Genomic DNA, 20842 nt, shown 5'->3' with positions numbered 1-20842 from the left:
AGTAGTTTTCTCTTTTCATATATTAAGCGCAAAACTATTCGATCATATTATAGTTTCCATTTTCGAATAAATTCTCTAAATCTGGGATGGATTTTGTATCCTCTTTTGTTTTGTTTGTTTACATGAAGATATATCTACGTCGAAATGACGAAACTATCATTCGCACTAGTCGGCCATGTTGTTTATTTTATCGAGAAAAACCGTGCCACGTGGTTGAGAACACACCTTACCTTTTCCTTTTTCTATCTTTGACAATATATGCCAACATGGGAAGGGTTAAATAAATTCTTGGCACCTTCTTTCCTTTACCCATCATATATTGTCATTTCTTGTGTTAAAGTTTTGATTCCTTGCAAAGAAGGGAAGTTTCAAGAGTATAATTTACTCTAAAAAAACTCATCTTGTTGTGTGTTTCCTCCATCGGTGCAATATATAAAATCTCCCCCTTCTGATCACCATCTTCTTCTTTGTCTTCTTCTTCTTCCACACAACCAAAGAAAAAGCTCATTAATTTGAAGGCCAACAACTGAAACTAGATCAGTTCAGAAAGAGCTTCAGCTTTGGAGGTTTTGGTAAATTATTTCAAATAATGTAAGTTCATTATTTCCCTTTCAATGCACACACACAATTGAACTATTATTTTTTAAGAATAAGTTCGTTCTTATATTTCTTGAAGCTTTCCCAATAATGGATCTGAGAGGTATGGTAATTAACTATTCATTATATTCCCTTTAGAATTGAGATGTTCGGCTGCACTACTCCTTACTGATGTAGTTTCTGATCCTTTCTACTTTCTTTCTATTTTTTTTTCTGTTATCAGCTTATACAAACTTGTTCTCTCAAATCATTACAGCTTGATTGGATGACCCAAAAAAGCAAAAATCTCTTTGGAGTTGTGATTGTTTGAAGGATTGGTTGATAGAATGGAGGGAAAAATGATGAACGTTTGGTGATGATATATGAAAATTATAAGGATATGTTGAGGAATAGTAATTCAAAAGATCAAAAGGGGAGTGAAGCAAAAGAAGAAGGAATATCAATTAGAAGTAGTAGTAGTAATAACAATGATGGAAAATATAGTTTCCCAAAGGCTCCAACAAGTAGTTCAAGACAATGGTCAGGATTCAGAAATCCAAGAATTGTTAGAGTTTCTCGTTCATTTGGAGGCAAAGATAGGCATAGCAAAGTTTGTACAATTAGAGGTTTGAGAGATAGAAGGATTAGACTTTCAGTTCCAACAGCAATTCAACTCTATGATCTTCAAGACAAGCTCAAACTTGGCCAACCTAGTAAAGTCATCGATTGGCTTCTCGACGTCACGAAACTCGACATTGACAACCTCCCCCCGCTCCAAATCCCCCCTGGTTTCTCTCCGTTCCACCAACAAATGCTCTTCCCTCAGTACGTTGATCCTCATCATCATTATTACACTTCTTCTTCCTCTTCTTCCTCTTCCCGGTTTTGTAATTCCCAACCTCCTCCGTTTATGCTCGATGTGAAGAGTACCGATGCGTATCAAACGACAATGACGGTAGAAAAAACGAAGCTTTGGGATATGGATTTAGCAGTATTACCAGAAAAAGCAGGATCAGCGACGACTGCGGCAACGACGACAAAAGGGAAGTGGATTGATGGAAGTAATAATGATAGTAATAGTACTCAACAAGTAGAAGATTACAATGAGCAAATTTCATCTCAAAAGCTCTTATCAATGGCTATTTGTTCTTCAAATTTACCCAACATGATGAACAATAATAATTCTACTCCTTACAATAATTACAACTCTTCTCATGATCATCATCATCACCGACAGCAACCTTCTTGTTTATCACTTTCACAATTTGGGAACAATAATAATAGTAATGGAATTTTTCCATCACAATTAGTTGAGGCTGCTCAAGCAAGTACTTCATCATCTTCAAGTAGTTCTTCACTATTTTTCACTCCTTATGCTTCATATATTACCAATCCATTTGAAAGTCACATCCATTTCTTGAGCTCAAATTCTCATGCTTTGTCCAATAATCCCTTCATGTCTTCATCTCTCCATCCTTTTGCCACCTCACAAAACTTGAAACCCTTTCCACCTCCAAGTTTCAATCTCAAGCAGCTTTTTCATGCAGCTGACACCAATAATAATGCCGGTGGCAGCGCCGGTGCTGGCTCTTCTGCGAAAGACGGGGCGGCCGGGAACTCGTAGAGGATCGATCGATGAAAGCCAAGATAAGCTAAAGGAGGGGATCACAATTATGTATCCCTAAGTTCATCCTTAGATGAAGATCATCAGATCTCAAAGTTGTTTAATCTATAATATTTTGAAGTTTTCTTCAATTAATTTTCTCCAAGTCCCTTTTGGATTTGTTCAGAATACAAAGTTGATTATTAGATGTAAACTTTCTCTTTAAATTAGATATCATGATATTTTTGAATACATACATCAGTTGTAATATATGTATACATTATTTTGCTTTTACTATGAATACTGATCAAAGTTTTTGTTGATGAATATTGATTAATAATTTACCATTGCTTTAGAATTATTTTAGGGCCAAACTAAAAAAGGAGGAAATAATTAATAGTAGGAATATTTTGCTAATTATAATCCCTTTTAGTCTCTATATTCTAATGTTTAGTTTAATTTGAAAATGGAAATGGAAATGAAGAATAATATTTGAATGAATATATCAACCGTATTAGTTGAGATATTTCGTTGTACTTATTGATCTTTAAACTACGAGACTGACTTCAATTGTATCATTACGACTATGAAACATTTCATTTTAGTTTCTCAAATTTATATTTCTCTTCCAAATAGAAGGTTTTTTTTTTCTCATTTAATTCATGGATAAGATATTTGTGTGTTTGTATGAACAAAATCTAAAACACATAGAGAAAACAAACACATGGAGTTAGGGTTTGTCCAAAAAATTATATAAATGGAAGAATGAACAATTGGGAACATGAGATTGAAAAGAAGAACGAGAAAATATGAATGTTTGTTTAGATAATTTGTTCACATAGATAGACTAATATTGCTGGTAGAAATTTATTGCTGATTTTCTTATATTTGTAATTCTTTAAAAAGATTGTTATACACTTAATTATTAGGGCTAAAAGTAATACTATACATTGTAATTACCTTAACAACTGAGGGGTGTTTGTGTCATCGGCTTTTAAGTATGTGAAGTTTGGATCTCTAATTTTAATAGTTTGCGTTATTTCCAACTATTTTTATAACCTACGATTATTAGCTAATGTGTTACTATTTCAAATTCTTACTTCTTGCAAATGCTTACTATTTTGCATTCATCTTCTATTTTCCCGTTTTGTTACATTGTGTTTACTATATTTTAAACTATAGTAACCAACTCGAGAAGACACTTAAAAGATGTCATGAAATCTATAACCCCTTTATAAAATATTGAACAGCAACTTATGCATAAAACTGACAAAAAGAAAGTACTTCCACACACACAAGTTGATTAGTTAAGTTCTCTTTTTGGCTAACTTTGTAACCCAATTTCATACGTAGTAAAATAAACTAAAATATTTACAAAATATTAGATTCTATTCATAATAGTAATACTAACAGACTTCTACCAATGTGATATATTGCAAATATTTTCAATATTTTGTTATTTTTTTTTCAATATACACATAAGTGTATTTATTGTGTGCAGATAAAAGAAATAAAGGGAATTAGAAGATTCTTTCTTGAGCAAGAAAAAGGAAACTAAAGTAAAAGGAAAAAGGAGGAAAATTTTTAGAATGTTTTGTGAAGAAGTTCGTTTGATGAGAGAATGAGAATGGAAAGATGAGAAAGAGATTGAACAAATAATTATATGTCTCTCAGCCAACAACATTGGTCACAATTAGATCCAACACAAAACAGATATATTCATATTCATATTCATATTCATATGTTTATTTATATTTATCCTAAAATCACATTTGTTTTGTTGTATTATTTTGGACAAATTCTCTCCACTGTCACTATCCCCATCAATTTTTTTCTTTCTTTCTTTCTTTATATATATATATATATCCTTTTGATTTGCCTTCACCATTTGTGGTCCTCTCTATTCTATGATCTCTCTTAGCTAGAAAGGAAAAGAGAGAAAGGGAATTCAATTTTATTATTAATCTGACATGTTTTTTATATGGCAAAGATGAAACATTAAACCGTTATTTATATTAAACGATGTTCAGATCGACGAAAACAAAATGTTTTAGGTATGTTTTACTTAATGTAGGATAAATTTTGGTTCGAACTCGGTTGACTTTTGAATAATAATAGTAAGTTGTTGATTTGAAATGGTTGAATTATTTATTAGAAATTAAGGATTTGTTATTGTGATTAAACTCATAGTCGGTTAAATTACAAATTTGGTTTTTTATATTATGGACGAATGTGTGAATTTTAGTTTTATATCTAAAAAATCTTGCTATGTTCTCTCATATACCCATCAATAATGTACCTAAGTTTCCTTGAGATTTAAAAATAATAATGAAATAGTAACATAACAACATAATTAAGTATGGTTAGATACAACTAAAAAGAGCTTAATTATACTAAAAACTTTAAAATATATGACCAAATATTTACCTCTTTAAAACTTAAATTAAATGGAGAGGTATTTACTTTTAAACTTAAATTAAATTATAATTAAGTCTAGGCACTAAACTTTGTAGTTTGTATCTGTTGAATTTAAAAAATTGTTTAATAGACTACACATCTATTAAGAATCTAAAATTTTTAATTTTGTGTCGATTGTTTATCTAATTATTGCAATGACCGAAGCCTAAAATTCAAACTGAGATTTGGAATTCGAATTTGAAAATTGATTGTTCCCGACATTTTCCTACGTCCCTTATGACTTGACAATACCATCCTTGTTTATCTTAAAGGCTTAAAATTGTCTCCATAAACCAACGTAAATCATTTCGACATCCTTTCCTTTCCAGGAGGTCATCCTTGATTGAACCATCGACAAAGAAGCATCTTATATGTATAAGGATAAACTTTCAATTCTTTTAATTGTTTTTTATTCATGACCATAGAGTCTGTCAATTTAGAAGTAATATCAATTCGTTCATGTTTCCTTCTGAACTCGGGGTATTACACTAATACAATATCGATGGTTAAACTAAATATATAAGTATAAATAAAAGTATTAGATGGTACTAAACTTGTTATCAAATATAAGCTTAGTTTTTTATTCTAACAGTAAAAACTTAATTATAAAAAGCAAGTACAAAACTTTAGTAGGATCAACTAACCAACTCTAAGAACGTGGTGCGTAAAAGAAACTATATGGTTATTCAATTATCAAAGGGTAACACCAAACGTCGTATTAATAGAAAAGAAAATTGTTGAATGTTTTGGGTCAAGTTGCAAAAACTTTTTTTGCTTTTCACACCCTTCTTCTTTTTTCTTTTGTTTTGATTTATAATAAAGTTTCAAAGAAAAGAATGTTTGATTCTCTCGTTCGAGATCGTACTATTTAATTTTTGAAAATTAAGTTTATAACCTTATTTGTTGTTTTAGAATCGGTTAAAAGTTTTTAAATTTTACAAAATTGAGAGGAAACAAAAACAAAATTACAACACCACAAAAAAAAAAAAAAAAAACCAAATGATCATGGAATGCGGTAGGTTGATGATTAAGAAAGCATGGCAGCCTTTTGAAGGCAATGGCCAATTATTGCTTTGGCTTTGGGCTTTTCTTTGCATGCTGTGAAGGCATGGGGATTGATGCCTTTTCCCATCTCATTTTTTCAGAAAATAGTGTGACCACTCCCTCATTTCCCTCCCTTCTCTTTTGTGTTAAAGAAAAAGGGAAAAAAAGGACTATAAATCTTATCTACAAGAAGTGCAGTTCATATTTGTTACTTTATATATTTATCTCAGGCTTTTTCTTTTTGTTCTTTCAAGTTCAACAGTTGCAGGAATAGAAATCCAACAACACACAGTATAGTAGTTGATGTATTATCATCCACCAAGTTATGTTCATAGAACCTGATCATTCTATCACAAAAATAGCCTATATTTGTTGTAGGGGATCTCCTTTTTATAACAATAACAAAGGAAACTCAAAAGCTTCTCCCTTTTAACTTAAGCTTTTTGATCTGCTAGACTTACCTACAAAAGCTTATCCATTTGTCTTATCTACAAGTAACTTAAGAAGAATAGATGAATGTACTTAAATGAAACAAGTAACTGTTGGAAGTGCAAAGGTGAAAGAATGAAATAGGAACAAAGTATTTTCATTGATTTTGATTCTTGTGGTCAAGTATATTGCACAACCAACCAGCTCAGAACTAATTATCACAAATTATTGAGCTTTACACCAAAAAATTAGGGGATGAAAGAGCAGATGTTTATGTTTTCACTGTAAGACAGCAAATATCAAGGATGGAAAACTAGTAGGAATGCAAGCAAAACTAGCCAATGCATACCCCTATAGTTTTGTCTTCCAAAATTCTGCTTCACCAAACAATGATCTCATTAACCAAGTCTTTGAATATTGACCGCTCGACATCTAACACAACATCATAGACGTCACCTTGGAAATTTGTCCAACTCCTTGATTGGCGCATCAAATCGTCTTGCAGAATGCTCATTGAGTCATCCTTCATGTTGTCGAAGTTGCATCTGAACTTCTTAGCTTGAAACTGTTCTATTTCATTACACAAATGCTTCAAAATCTTTTGCCCGCTAAAAGCTTCTTTTGCAATCTTTGTTGGTTTCAACCATGGCTCAGGAGAACCACCATCAATGAGAGCCAAATGTTCACTTAGTATCTCATTTACAGCATCAAATATGAGCTTCCTATCAAATTTCTCCCTGTTTGAATAGGAAGCTCTTGCTGGGCTGAACCCTTCTTTCGGCAGTAGGCCACCCACCTTTGTTTTCTCCAAAACGAAGAATAACTCTTGATCGATGGGATTACCATAAGGATGAAGCTGAAATGTGGTCAGGTCAGAGCCTAGATCTCGGAGTAGAATACCGGAAGCTAATAGTATCTCCGATATGTATATGTGATCTGGACTAGTATTCTCACACAACAATCGGTTATAATCTTTTTCTCCTTCATCATGATGCGAGTTCAAATGGCCAAACTTCCGAATCAGATCTCCAATATTTTCAAAATTCATACTGTCTATCTCCACATTATGATTTAAAACCAAAGGATTTACAAAGATGTCATCTGAAATGTTGCACTGGTCTTCACTGCGCCTCTCAATAGAATCTAGTGATTCATCACCTACGAGACACCAAGTCATAGAGCAAAATCAGATGAAACAAATAAAACTACCAAGGCAGTTTAATTGGCCTAATAACTTTTGACAAAGCAGCTGCCGCAGATGGTTAGAATAACTGGAGTTTACCATGAAGTGAAATCGTAATTTTTTTCACAGGAGATGCTTCATCATCTCTATATAACGAGCCATCGAGAACAGAGACAGGACTGGGATGCTCTAGTGCTATTGCATCTTGTTCTACCGTCGACCCATCTTCACTACTGGCCACCATTGATAACTGATCAAGCAAAAATATTACTTAGTGATGAGCATTTAAAAGATGAATGAAAAGAAAACCAACACAAGAAGGATACCTTTTTAACTGAGCAAGGTGTTAAGAGTTCAACAGTCTCCGTGGCTTGTTGGCTGTCATCAATCTCGGTTGATTGCGTGCTGCTGGTCACCTCAACATCCATCTTTGAATCCAAGGATAAACTAGCATCTGATCGTTGGGTCATGTCATCACTTTGGTAACTCAGAATTCCTGGTTCATTGCTCATTTCACTCGATGGATCATCACACTGTCTTATATTGGAAGACGTGGGTTTTATCTTTCCACAGTGTGAACTCGAATCTGTCTGCTTCATTCTCCTTTTGGATTTGTTTGCATCAGATTTAGGGGGATGAGATCGTTTCTCCACCTCAAACTTCCCATGTCTCAGTCTTGGACTAACAGAATCTGAACTTTTTATTGAGTTTTTGTTTCTTTCTTTAGGTGCAAGTTGAGGTTTTGAAGAAGTTTGAGGCGATCGTATATTTCTAGAAATTGACTTCTTCTCGGGGGTAATGACAGCAAGCTTCTTCTGTGTGCTTTTAGGAACGCGTGCTCTGGTTTCGCCATTGTTAGAGCCCTTTTTATTATCCTCAAATCCTTCATTTTGAAGCTTATGGGGAACAGGGAAGCGATCCATTTGAATCACTGGGGTTGATATAACTGATTTTTCAACAGGTTTAGCAGGTCTCATGATGATAATTGGAGGTTCATATGCCTTTGAATAATTAGGTGCACAAGAAGTGGAGGTAACAACTACACTGCTCCGTCTGTTTCGCTGGCTCATCAACCTGGTTTTTTGATTGGGACTAGAAGAAATTGGTTCTTGGTTCCTTTGAATTCCAAAAACTGAAGTTCGCTCTCCGTTTTCAATTTCTGATAGTGCCCTACTTTGAATTGCCTCAAGTATTTTTTTAAGTGATCTCAGATCCTTACTGGATTGTTCAAATTCAAGATCTTTCAGCTTCATCTCGACTTCACCATGAACTGCAGGGGTGGAGCTTGGTCCTGGACTTTTTACATGCCTAAGAGCTATGCTTTTAGTAACTCGAGTTCCATCTAGCTTCCTCCAAGGTGCAGTTTCAACAGGGAGCCTAGAAGTTTGAATAGGTTTCCTAATCAAATCATGATTTTTTCGCCTTGGTGAAGTTGGGCATTTAGATAAGCTTTTGTCGGAGGCAGATATTTTCAGTTTTCTAGATTCTAATGATTTTGTCAAAGTTTCACCACAATATTGAGTATCTGCAGTCGAAAATGTATCGGGCAATGTTTCTAGACCCATCAATTTTGCTACAACACTAGGCAGCCGCTTCTGATTGCCAGAAGAATGATGTAGATCGGGGGATTCATCAGTAGAGCCGCTAGTATTTTGAAAATTCCTACATGCAGAAGTCTCCCTGCTGTCCAGTGATAGTCTAGGGAGCTCTTTCAGTTTAGGGCTTGACTTGGGGTTTCTTGATTCAAAGGAGGATTGACTTCTTTCTCTACCATCATAAGAAAGCCGCCGCAAATCCCTTGAAAGTAAATTCTTTTCATGTGTTGCTTCAGTTTCACATGCTGATGTTGGACATCTCGTAGCTTGATTGAAGTTCCAGGATGCATCTTTTAGTTTAGCGAGAACTCTAAAAGATTCCTCAATATCAATTGGAACATCTTGTTTATGTCTTCTTGCAACCCTTGAAGAAACTTCTGCACATTTGGACATTGGAGGGGGTCTTGGAGAGTCTCTATGTTTTACATTATAACCAAAGTCATCATCGTCTGTCATTTTAACAAATGATGTTCTTACTTCTCTATGCATAGAATCTTGTACTACATGTTTGATATTGAATGGGTGCCTCTCTGAATAGTTATAGGTATTCAAGGGGTCCAATGGCAACCCTATTGAGGGACTTTCAACAATATTGGTCCTGGAAAAGGACAAGGCTTCTAGTTGTGTAGTTTTATTGCAGTCCATAGAGGACAAAGATGATGAACAGGAGGAGAGAGAGTCTCTGGATGATTCTGCAGGCATGCTTTGCTTGTTATTCACATTCTCATTCAGACTTGACTCCTGTTATGAAATAACTTTAAATCTCATCATTTACACAAATAGGCATGCAATATAACTAGTTTTAATATTAGAATCAAGATGGGATTCGAGTAATAAGTCAGGAGTGAGGTGATGTTTGAATTGATTGCAAAAGTATCTTTCCAACGAATGCTTCTGTTGCTATCAAATCAAAAGAAAAGTTGGCATAAGAAAATTAGGCTCTTACATTTGGTTTCTCTTGATGTACAGTACCAACCAACTCGCCAGGATTTGATTGGGAATGACCTGTACAAGACAAGATTAGATATTGAGTGACGTATAGAGTTCAAAAGTTTGTAAAAGCGGAGGAAAAAAATAGAAACGAAAAAAAAACTAGAGAATGATTTAATGGCATATGGATGAGGAACACTGTGACTCGAAATGCCTTTAAACAATACCCATAGTCAATGCCACATAGTTCCATACACGATTACCAGTAAAAACATGAATGGGAGTTCAAACTTCAAACCAGAAGTAGTAATTGAAGTATTTCTTTTATTATCTTTTCCATGGTTTTCATGATGTATTTGGCATATTTACGAAAATAAGCAATTCAGCATTTGATTGCAAAAAAAATCTGACGGACAGACATACAGATTATTAAACCTTACTTCCTTCTTTTGAGGCCAATTAGGACTCTTCGACATGGAAAGGAACATTCAAAACCAATGATGCATTGTTAAGAGAGAAAATGGAAATAAGAATGAAAATCAAATGTTGAACACATAAAAGTCCACGGGATAAGCAAAAAAGATGATTGTAAAACGACAGTTACAAGAAGTAAACATAGTTTAGATAATTACCAGGAGGAAGCCTCTTGTGACTAATTCGCTTCGTGGTGATCGCATTGTGACGATCAAATAGGTTGAAAATACCAGTCATACATCCTATTTGCTTGCGCAAATCAGGATTGTCATCTGCCAAGGAGTGTAGAAGTTTTCCAGCCATATCTACTATTCACTTCTCAAATGACTAACAAATTACACTCCAAAAGTTTCTCCTTAGACCTCTAAGATTGAACTTCCATATCAAAAACTTGTGCCTTTTGAGTCTCGATATTGAGAATTCTGAGCTTCATTATGATCCCAGAATAAATCAACACATCAGTTTCTGGGACTGGAGTGCTCAACAAGAATCTGAATTCCTTCTCTTTTTCGTGCCTCGCCTTAAATATGAGAAGTTTAAGCATAATCTATACTCCCCTATCAGTCTCAAAATGGAAAGAGTAAAGGCTGTATATAATAAAATTTGAAATACTTCCTTGTTTATACCATGTATTAAATCAACAGATCTTTTTCCAGCTAATTACTTCTCAAAACACCAATCTCTCTCAGATCACACCACACTGATTTTGCAATGCAAATCTTGATCCCACAAAATTTACCAATTGGGTATGGCATGGAATACTCCCAATATCATAATACTTCAAAGCAACAAAAGAAAGACGACACCTCTAGAGAATCAAACCAAGTAGAAGAAGAGACCCAGAAACAAAACAAGAATCATCTGATTTCGAAGGCAAATACAGAACATTCAAAGTATCAGCAATTACTTATAATGGGAAAAAGAATCAAAGAGAAAACCGGTAATAGGAATTTTCTCCCGGCGTCCTACAATTGAATGTATTACTATAAGTGAATATAAAAACAGGTAGAAGAAAGCATGAATTGTATAACAATCAGAGAAGACTGGTCAACAAAATAAAACAATAACGAGAAGAGAGAGAGAGAGAGAGAGAGAGAGAGAGAGAGAGAGAGAGAGAGAGAGATGTAACTAGTGGGTCAGATCAAATGTGCCCCAATCTAATCGGCCATATCTGAGGCATCCATGTGGAATGCGGATGTGGGTGGGTCTCAAACTGTCCAAATGTCCATGTGACTTTGTCAAAAACTCAAAAGAAGAGAAAAGAATAAAGAACGTATCCCATTTAGTACTGAAAAACAGAGAAAATCAACAAGAAGAAGAAGAAGAAGAAGAAGAATATCCCTTTAACCTTCTCCTGGAGGTTCTTCAAACGGATCAGATTGTGGGTTTTTGAGGAGAATTCCAACAGTACAGTAAAGATCAGAGCTTTTGCTTTCCATTTTTATTCCCACAAAACAGATCATGTGGTTAATTGGAGAATTCAACAGGGTTTTCTTTTTTCCAATCCATTGTGGTTGCTAGCTAAGTGTTTGCATATAATACAAATTTTTGTGGACTTTTTGTATAAAGTGTGGGGCTCAATTTCATTCTCAACTAAATGAATGAAGATCCTATATAATTTTTTTTTTTCATTCTCACAGCTTTCATCTATTCATACTTTTTGGTCTCATTCACATTTCATTACTATAGTTTCAAATTGGTTGGTGTGATTTGTTAATTAATTATAGATTAAATGGTATATACCCTCAGAACTTCCTTTCTTTGTTGTCAAAAGAATCTTTTTTGTTTCAAAGGTTCCAATATTGTTGTTGACGTCTCATAAATGTTTCGAGACTATCATTGAGTATGAAAATAGATTTGATGATGTTTAAATCTAATGTTTAGTTCAACATTCTAATACAACCATATTAATAGTTCAAAAATATCATAAAAAGTACAACAATCATAGGTAGAGGATCGAACTTCCGTATAGATACTTTTTAATAGAAGGTGAAGTTCACTTTTTTTCCAAAATTTAACCTTAATGAAACATTTGAAATATCGTATAGTTTTTGAGGTATCATCATCACTATCTCTTTTTAAGTTCATGTTTGGTGGATAAGTTCATAGATCTATGTTAATAGAACTCACATTTTAACCCGAGATTATAATAAATGTTTAAAGTTTTCTCAAGTGTGAATTTAAAAGAAATGTTTGAATTTATTTTAAAAAGAAAAAAATTATAAAAAGAAAATTTCACTTTTAGAAAAAGTAGTTATACTATAGAAGAGTATATTAATAATTTGAAAGCCTTTCTTTCTATAAAAAAAAAAAATCATACATAGCTAAGACAAAAGGTGTAGCTGTCAAAGAGTTGCTACAAACAAACATGTCAAAGTTTTTAGATTTTTAATAATACAAAGTGATGATGTAATGTAATAATAAAAAAAAGAACAACTTTCACGTATAATACTATATGCATACTGGTAACTTTAGTATATGTTCAAAAAACTTGAGTCCATGTCAATTTTATGCTCTTTATATATATATATATATACAATATTAGGAATTAGTTCGATCTTATGTTTTTAAAATTATTTTTACCAAACTATAAAGCATTTCGTCAATAAAATTTTTAGATTCAACGTTCAGTAGAGAATATTAGTGGGAGGGAAATATAATAATAATAGCAATAACTACTAAACACTGCCAATGTTCCACATGCAGGCCATAATAATTAATAAATATGTACGTACCAAACAGACACAACATATCAATAACTTTATTTATATATATATATATATATAACATCATCATCAAATCACGTCTTTAATCTCTAATTTTTAAGTAATAAATATGTCATTATTTGGAGTAGTATAGGTGTATGATATCGATGGATTTTAGTTGAAATTGTGCATTTGACTGCATTTTCTTCCAAGTGGTTAGTCATTTGGTGAAATGGTCATGTCTAAATAATCTACATTTGATGTTCAATCTAAATGTAAAGGATATAGTCATCGATTGATTGTTATTGTTACAAATATTGTTTATCGCATATCTTTTCCATTGTGGTTACTATTAAGATCAAAACGACAACAATTAAATGAGAAAAACTTATAATTCTAAGCAAATATGATTTAAAACAATTCAATTATATTTATAATTGAAACTAATTAAAGTCAACCATCAATAGAATCTCATTAGGAAAATAGAATCTCATTAGGAATAAAGTAGTGTTTTAATTCGGATTAATAACATGACCTAAAAGTACACAACCATCAAATACAAATAGTAAGTCTTAAATATTTCCCAATCGATTGCTTCTTTTAATCATCAACTTTAAATCATTTACCGAATACTCAACTTCAAAAGAGAGAAAATAAACACTCATAACTCTCTACGAGCACTTAAAATGTTAATTCAAACACACATTTTTTATATTTTTGGTATCCAAAAGATAAAGAATATGGTAATTAATATAGAGCAAAAACCAATCATTTTGATCATATATAATAAACTAATCAAAAAGAGAAAAGGGGGTAGGCGTGGTATGTTCAACCTGTGTTAGACAAGATGTAGTGACCAATCAAAGTCATTTTCCCCACTTTTGATTTTTGTTGCCTTTCAAAAACCAATTATCCAACCATTTCACGTTGACACATCAATGATGTTTCAACAAATTCACAGTATATATGCATTTAAACCATTATCATATACATGAGTTTGTTCATACATTAACCTAAATATAGCTCAAATAATTAAAGCAGGTGAAGTTTACAGTCTCTAAAACTCGTTATAAAATTGCCAATTAGAACATAGCTTTACTACGTAAAGCAGGTGTGTTTGATCAAGTTGTTGGAAGTTTGAATCCCCATATAACTAAGAAAAAATACATAGAATCACAATCAAATATTATAGTGCATAAATCAAAGTAATCTTAGCTCAATAACAATTGACAATACTTTCTTTCCTAGAGATTGGAAGTTCAATGCTTTCTTTCCTAGAGATTGGAAGTTCAATCCTCTATCAACATCATGTGTCAAATAGTTCATAAGAATAACCTACTGACTTCATAATGCTGAGTTTTTAATGATCAACTTTCATGATGAAACTTTTTAACCACTAAAAACACTATTTAGAAACTCTTATAACCAGTGTGTAAGCAGTAATTTTTCCAAAAGAACAATCACTTCAAAAAGAATAATTCAAGAGGGATTTTCAAAAATTTCTCAATTTCAAGTCTCATTCCATTTCCCACAATGATGACTTGGGATGAGCCTCTTCTCTCTTGCCAAGTGTGGCGATGAATAGCACTTATTGGGCCTTAACCGAGCTGTCATTTGGGCCCAGCCATGAGAAAGGGGACCAAAATGGGTCTCAACTGAGACGCTTGTGGACACATAAACCATATATTTCCAACAAGAAGACATGAACATACCTGCTCCCTTGAATTGATCACTCTTTAGAAGCTGAGAGTCATGTCCGACGAATTCTCCCACATTTGTCAATGTCAATCATCAGCAGAAGCTAATTGTGGCAGACATAAGAAATTAATATTTATTAGTAAATTTATAACATATGCAAAAGCATTCAACCCCAAGAATTTTCCTTTTTACATCAACAGAACAAAGGAAATGCCTGCTGACCGACCTTCAATGATGACCTTAATTCAGAACCGCATCAATACTTAGATGCAGCATAGCTGAAATTCCCTTAATCACAGATGAAAAGAAAAATATATTAGAAAAACATCCTTTTTCAATAAAGAAAAGTTACCATGTGACAACTTGTTATTGAACATTTGAGTAGTCTGCATAAACGTACCTAGAATGCATCCAAGGATTTATTTTTCTCTTCAGAACCTGATCGAAGAAGTTTGAAAGCAAGAAATGAAAGTATACGTCAAAGTCAATTTTTTTTCTAAATGCAAAGATATATGAGATAACCAAACATTGTACGAATTAACCTTCATAAGCGACAAAATACACAACAAAAGTGTCTAAAATGAATGAAATTACATTGTCAGATCATTGCTTTGAATCTTCCATCCCTCGTCAGAAACAAATTTCAAACTACAAGCCGTAAACGTTTATACAAATTACAAATACAATGCAACATTTTGACTAGAGTAAACTCAATTTCTAGCTACGTATTTCTAGCAAGTAAAAACTCTCTGTGTGCTCGTAATCTACAACTAAAAGTAAATATCATTAAGAAAAACGGTGAATCTGTACTCACCGGATTAGTTGACAAAATTGGCCACAAAGAAACATAAAACTAACGAAGTATATAGAAGGGATCAAAGGCTGGCTCTTCTAATCTTGAAAGCTAAGCAACGGTTATCCAACTATGGCAGAGGATGAACTACTATATAGCAAATAATCATGTGAACCAATTTTTAAATATATGGCCACGTCTTTCATGAGAACTAATCACCAGCATGTGGGAATCGTGTCGCAGAAACGATTCCAGATCATAAAAGCTACATTTACTTGGGAAGTTAGAGCGGACTTCATATGTGAGCCAATGAACACCTACATCATCTTTCCTGCTCACTCTCTATAATCTTACGGTAGAATTTCCAAGATGGACTAGATTCAGATATGGGTTTTTGACCAAATGGATTCTGTTCAACATATTTTTGAACATTTTCTGCCGCGTAAACACCCTCCAAATAAGTACGAAGATCACCACCAGGCCCTGTGGAAGACTAAATGTTAAAGACATTGCCAAAAGATTGACAGTAATCATGAGAAAAGGAAAAGAAAAAGAAAAACTGTGGTTAAAGCAGAAACAAAAGATGGAAATTCCAAAAGCCTGTAAACGGACGTTCAATACATACATAATTGACCACCCAGGACTCTAAGAAACATTCAGGGGTGAGTACTAGAGTCTGGAGCAAATACATATCAAAGAAAATCAATAATCTTGTATATTTCAAATATCATCTTAATTTTAAACTAAAAACAGATTAAAAATTATATTGAATGACAAATATATGTCTTTACAAGAATCTATGACCAACGGTTATTATTTATTAACTTGATTTCATAAAAGCAAGGACAAAAGTCGCTCCGGTTCGAAAAAAATAAAAGCAAGGATTTTAGTTTCATGAAAATGATTGAAGATGACGTTAAGAAAATATCCAGAACCACTAAAGAGGGAGGAATTCCTAAAAGTTAAGATGCATGAAAGTATTCCCAGACATGTCCAGCTACTTTCAGAAGAAGAAGAAGAAGAAGAGGAAAAACAGAAAATAATCTACACTATTCTTCAACTGTATGCAACAATTCACCAATAATTTCAGCTCATTACGCATGTGGCACAGCTCTTACCTAATGATGTATCATCACTGTCCTTGTACCGATATGAAGTGGGAAATACAGCAGTATTAGGCTGAAAAATGATGATAAACAAAGACAGAGAAACTATTAAATTAGCTTCAAAGCAATTGAAAGAGTTCATGACCTCAAATGAAAAAAAAAGTAGAGGTTTTCAACTGACTGGATTACGTAGGGCCTTGTACGGTGAATCATCCAACAATAAAGTATTCGACTCATTGAACTCCCCCTTTTTCCATGGAAGATATGGTTCCAAATTTTCCCATATTTTTTTCAGTTCCTTCAGAACAAGGGGCTTCCTATCATTTTCAATAGTGGTGAACCTTGTAGTAGTACAGTGTGATTGATCCTGCATTAACCATGTTTGCATTGTTGTAGAAGCATATGAAACTTGTTGGTGGGGAAACCAGATAATTGATGCAACCAAAAAAGAAAAAAAAACAGTCGATAGATTATGTCACTTAGATTAAAGTTGCTTGTTCTTCATTTATGAAGTGCCACAATTCTACGTTGATATACTTAGACTTATCTTGATTTCTCATATCAAAGCTCAAAATAAACAGAACTTAACAATGTAGGCAAAAATAAACAATTGATAGTTTTAATCAGGTTGTGTATGCCACTTTCCAGTAAAAATAATATTCATTCTACCATTACTAACTTAACAATGTACGCAAACTAATCTAGAAAAAATGATTAAGAATATAAGCAATCCTAAAATGTAAAATGCGACCTCAAAATTCCTTAGAAGGAAAGTGATGTATACTCCTACTTTTGTGAAGCTATGACTTGGCTTACCCAGCAAAAAAGTAGCTTGCGTCTGGAATCTCTCATAAGAAACCTTACTAACATGTCCAGGTTCCTCCTGTAGAAAATAACACGAGATAAGGATGAATAGTGTCAAGGCTATGATTTTGAAGTTAAAGACAACATTACATATGTACCATAAAGAAAGACAACTGGAAATCATATTTGAAACCATATTAATCGAAACAGAAATCAATTGACCACATTTAGATTGAACTACCAGGTTCTCGATGACCATATCCCCACTTCAAATCTCTCAAAACAAAACTGTAGGAATTCATCGCAGAAGGGCCTCTTAAACACTGGAAAAAAAAAATATAGCCAAGTAAATAATGGGTTTGACATTCATTAAACATAAAGGCCACATCTAGATGTGTTTTCTTTCACCTGCTTTGCGTGATATAACGAAGTCTGGAGTATATCCATCTGGAAAATATGGAACAAAATCTACGAGCAGTCCATTTACATCAAGTATGAGAAGTTTTTTCTTTGACAAACCAGTTGCACTGATGTTATCATTTGTTGCATCACAGGCCAACGAATGAGGAACCTTCTTCTTTATGGTTTCCTCTCTCTCCTTCACATCTGATGTATGGGCACCCACAGAACAGTTGACTAACACTTCTTCCACCATTACATCTTTTACTATCTTGGTGGTGGTAGAATGCTCATGCATACTAGTTGCACCCTCTTCATTTACACAGTTGAATGCAGCATCTTTCTTAGTGTCTTTCACATAAAAATTCAAACTTTCTTCAAAGGTATCTGCAAATTTTCTGCCTCTTCGACCTTTTGCTATTGTTACCTCTCTTTTTCTTTTGCCAGGGTTATCATCATTGTTTGATTGAGCCAAGGAATACTTAGTCTCTAAGCAGCCATCATCTTCTTTAACCATCTTAACATTTTCGAAATCCTTGGACTTCTTAGGACCTGCAACAACCATGGAACTTTCCTCGATATTTGCAGACACCAACTCTGTTTTTTTACTAATTGTGCAGTCAACTGATTCTTCCAACAGAACACCATTCATAACCTCTTCTACTACAAATTTTTTAGGGTGGTTATTTGTCTCCTCTTCATGAGAATGGATCAATAGAGAAACTTTATTTTCATCCTCCATATTGGTTTCCAAACATTTTTTAGGGGATTCTACCGACTTCCTCTTTCTACGCCGCCGCCTTTTTTTCCTTGTCCTTTGGGATTCAACATGGCTTGAAGGAGCTGAATGATCCATGGTCTCTGTACGTTCATCATCTCTTTTAACCATATTAGTACCGTTCCCATCTGGATCCTTGGGAACTGAAGAATTTTCCTTCCCTTCTGCCAAACAAAAGTCTACATTTGGGGAAGTAGATGTCTCGTCATCTTCTTTAAGAATTTCAACATTCAAGGGGGTCAAGACAGATATTCCAGTAGCTTCTCCACATTGTAAATCATCGTGCTTCTCCTGATTCTTTTCTCCTAACAAATTTACTTCTAACTGAGATTGCCTCATTTCTGGGACCATGTTCAAGCACATTCCATTTAGAGATTCTTGAGAAACATTATTTTCTACTGAAGCATTATCTTCAGCAGGATTGCAACCTTTGTTATCGTCTCTGGTGGTCTTACCTCTTCTTCTCTGCTTTCGTTTCCTTTTCTTTTCCAAACTAGCTTTTGCATCGCAAACGGCCATTTCCATCACCTGCTCTAAAGTCTAATCTATGATAGAGTAACTCCGCTGATGAAATGAATTTCAAAGGAAAAATCTGAACACTTCTAGAAATCTTAACATTCTCAGTCAAAGAACTTCCTTAACCACCATAATTCTGAACCTGTCTTCCTCAAAGCCTAAGACTAGTGAGCTTGTGAAGGTATATGGTGTTAATTATTCCAGAATTCCATCCTTTGACTTCGTTGTAAACTTCAGTGGCAGCAGAAAGAAAAACATATGGAAAGAAACCAAATAAACTCCATGAGACATAATTCCACCAGTTTTTCAATTGAAAATTGAAATAATTCTACATGTACCAATGAAAGCAGGAGAGATTTCGAAACATGCGATACATGGTCAAAAGTATATTGTATAAAAATGGATCCACTAGTTTAAGCTCTCCAAAATTCATGGGCATGATAGACATCTTTCATCTCGTTTGGGTTTGTGTGGCTCCAAGATAATTAATTTTCATATTATCAATGAATTATATTTTCTTTTTTTTTTGGTAAAAGAAACATTTCATTAATAATTGTAAACAGGGGAGAACCCCAAACACCAAAAGAATTGCGTTTGAAATAAAAAGCAAACCGTTCCATTAGTATAAAACATTTCCCAAATACCAAAACTAAGTTTTCCCTGACCAAATCTAATCACAACAAACCAACAGATAACTACCAACCCATATATAATTTCAATAGGGAACAGAGGTAAACATAGAGCACATAATTTTCCTAAAGAAAAATGGAACTTCTCAAATTACTAATATAAGGTGAAATAACATTACAATCTAAGACACCAAAAGATCAAAAAAGATAATTTAAGTTAAAACAAACCTTCCCAATTTTTCCATTACATAATCGAACATCTAAAATGGAACTTATTATTAGTAAAATAAAAAACCTAAAGTCACGTATAGGTACACTGACATGCAAACAATAAAAATATAATGCACTCGAGGCATCTGTAAAATTCAAAGTAGGTCCCTAAAGGATAAGGTAACCAAAGTGCACCAGATATTGTGAATTTAAGTTCTAAACTCCCAATGCCTCAATGCCCTTGCGCATATCCCCTATTCACAGTATTATCAACTGTTTTCCAGACCCAATCGAATACTAAACAAACCAAAAAGAAATATACTTCCTCCAATATCAAGACAACTGAATTCTTAAATGTTATATAGCACAACCATATCTCTGCTGCACCATATGTTGTATAGCTCAACCTCTAACTTCACACCTCATTCCCAACCGCAAAGACGAGAAGAAATATTAAGAACAGGAAGAAGAAGGCCGAGAACATAAAAAAAAAAAAAAAATTAAAAAAGCAAATAATCAATGCGATAATTAAAGCAAAAAAATAATCGGGAAAAACGGAGACTAGAGATGAGAAAGAAACCCTGAGAAGGTGAAAGTGGTCAGGATCTGAAAGAAGAACAAAGAATTTGGTTCCAATTTTGCAAAAGAAGAAGAAGAGACGAAAGGATTTGAATGAGAAACTGAGAGAATTTTGAAGTAGAAGTTAGAACTCCCGCGAGCCGCCCCGCCCCGCCCCTTGAGATCTTTTTTCATCGTAGGTTGCGAAGCGTTATTCTTGGATAAAAGATAATCCGGTTTGGTTTTGTTAAATTATCGATAAGGTTATACTATTCGTATCACCAAACAAGTTTTGTTCCTCTTTTGTTTTAGGCTTTGTGTGATTTCTACGTTAACCTTCAAAAATAAGTTTATG

General features: G+C 33.7%; 3 protein-coding genes across 10 annotated transcripts; 1 reads left to right on the top strand and 2 right to left on the bottom strand.

Annotated features, from left to right (window-relative positions):
- Positions 1–227: 227 nt before the first annotated feature.
- LOC103494051 (transcription factor TCP5) lies at positions 228–2502 on the top strand. 2 transcript variants are annotated; one of them, XM_008455062.3, is made up of 2 exons: positions 228–591; positions 854–2502. In XM_008455062.3, the coding sequence occupies exon 2, from the start codon at positions 953–955 to the stop codon at positions 2198–2200; it is 1248 nt and encodes a 415-aa protein (XP_008453284.1). In that variant the 5' UTR covers positions 228–591; positions 854–952; the 3' UTR covers positions 2201–2502. The 2 variants fall into 2 exon arrangements, with proteins under 2 accessions (XP_008453284.1, XP_008453285.1); XM_008455063.3 differs by having other exon boundaries at positions 307–591; positions 821–2502.
- Positions 2503–6242: 3740 nt separating this feature from the next.
- LOC103494052 (protein LONGIFOLIA 2) lies at positions 6243–11911 on the bottom strand. 2 transcript variants are annotated; one of them, XM_051081067.1, is made up of 6 exons: positions 11640–11868; positions 10450–11504; positions 9834–9892; positions 7619–9628; positions 7392–7542; positions 6243–7267 (listed from the first exon to the last, which is right to left on the bottom strand). In XM_051081067.1, the coding sequence occupies exons 2-6, from the start codon at positions 10592–10594 to the stop codon at positions 6489–6491; spliced, it is 3144 nt and encodes a 1047-aa protein (XP_050937024.1). In that variant the 5' UTR covers positions 10595–11504; positions 11640–11868; the 3' UTR covers positions 6243–6488. The 2 variants fall into 2 exon arrangements, with proteins under 2 accessions (XP_050937024.1, XP_008453286.1); XM_008455064.2 differs by having other exon boundaries at positions 10450–11911.
- Positions 11912–14160: 2249 nt separating this feature from the next.
- On the bottom strand, positions 14161–20717 carry LOC103494053 (uncharacterized). 6 transcript variants are annotated; one of them, XM_051081066.1, is made up of 11 exons: positions 20510–20717; positions 17806–19321; positions 17639–17720; positions 17410–17476; positions 16775–16960; positions 16606–16666; positions 15289–15970; positions 15095–15132; positions 14921–14982; positions 14709–14797; positions 14161–14603 (listed from the first exon to the last, which is right to left on the bottom strand). In XM_051081066.1, the coding sequence occupies exons 2-7, from the start codon at positions 19097–19099 to the stop codon at positions 15810–15812; spliced, it is 1851 nt and encodes a 616-aa protein (XP_050937023.1). In that variant the 5' UTR covers positions 19100–19321; positions 20510–20717; the 3' UTR covers positions 14161–14603; positions 14709–14797; positions 14921–14982; positions 15095–15132; positions 15289–15809. The 6 variants fall into 6 exon arrangements, with proteins under 6 accessions (XP_050937023.1, XP_050937022.1, XP_050937020.1 ...); XM_051081065.1 differs by having other exon boundaries at positions 15509–15970; XM_051081063.1 differs by having other exon boundaries at positions 14921–14972; positions 15509–15970.
- Between the last annotated feature and the right edge of the window lie 125 nt (positions 20718–20842).

Source organism: Cucumis melo, chromosome 2 (assembly GCF_025177605.1).
Source record: "Cucumis melo cultivar AY chromosome 2, USDA_Cmelo_AY_1.0, whole genome shotgun sequence".
NCBI lineage: Eukaryota > Viridiplantae > Streptophyta > Magnoliopsida > Cucurbitales > Cucurbitaceae > Cucumis > Cucumis melo.
Note: the sequence above shows the minus strand (reverse complement) of the source record. Positions and strands in the feature narration are given on the sequence as shown.

Excerpts from the sequence above, each read along its gene's own strand:
- LOC103494051 (XM_008455062.3), top strand. The coding sequence starts at position 953 with ATGATATATGAAAATTATAAGGATATGTTGAGGAATAGTAATTCAAAA.
- LOC103494052 (XM_008455064.2), bottom strand. The coding sequence starts at position 10,594 with ATGGCTGGAAAACTTCTACACTCCTTGGCAGATGACAATCCTGATTTG. Across the intron at positions 9,893-10,449 it reads TCACAAGAGGCTTCCTCCTG|GTCATTCCCAATCAAATCCT; the intron begins GTAATTATCTAA and ends TGTCTTGTACAG. Across the intron at positions 7,543-7,618 it reads CACCTTGCTCAGTTAAAAAG|TTATCAATGGTGGCCAGTAG; the intron begins GTATCCTTCTTG and ends TTGCTTGATCAG.
- LOC103494053 (XM_008455066.3), bottom strand. The coding sequence starts at position 19,099 with ATGGAAATGGCCGTTTGCGATGCAAAAGCTAGTTTGGAAAAGAAAAGG. Across the intron at positions 16,667-16,774 it reads ACAAGGCCCTACGTAATCCA|CCTAATACTGCTGTATTTCC; the intron begins GTCAGTTGAAAA and ends ATCATTTTTCAG. Across the intron at positions 15,971-16,605 it reads CAGTGATGATACATCATTAG|GGCCTGGTGGTGATCTTCGT; the intron begins GTAAGAGCTGTG and ends AGTCTTCCACAG.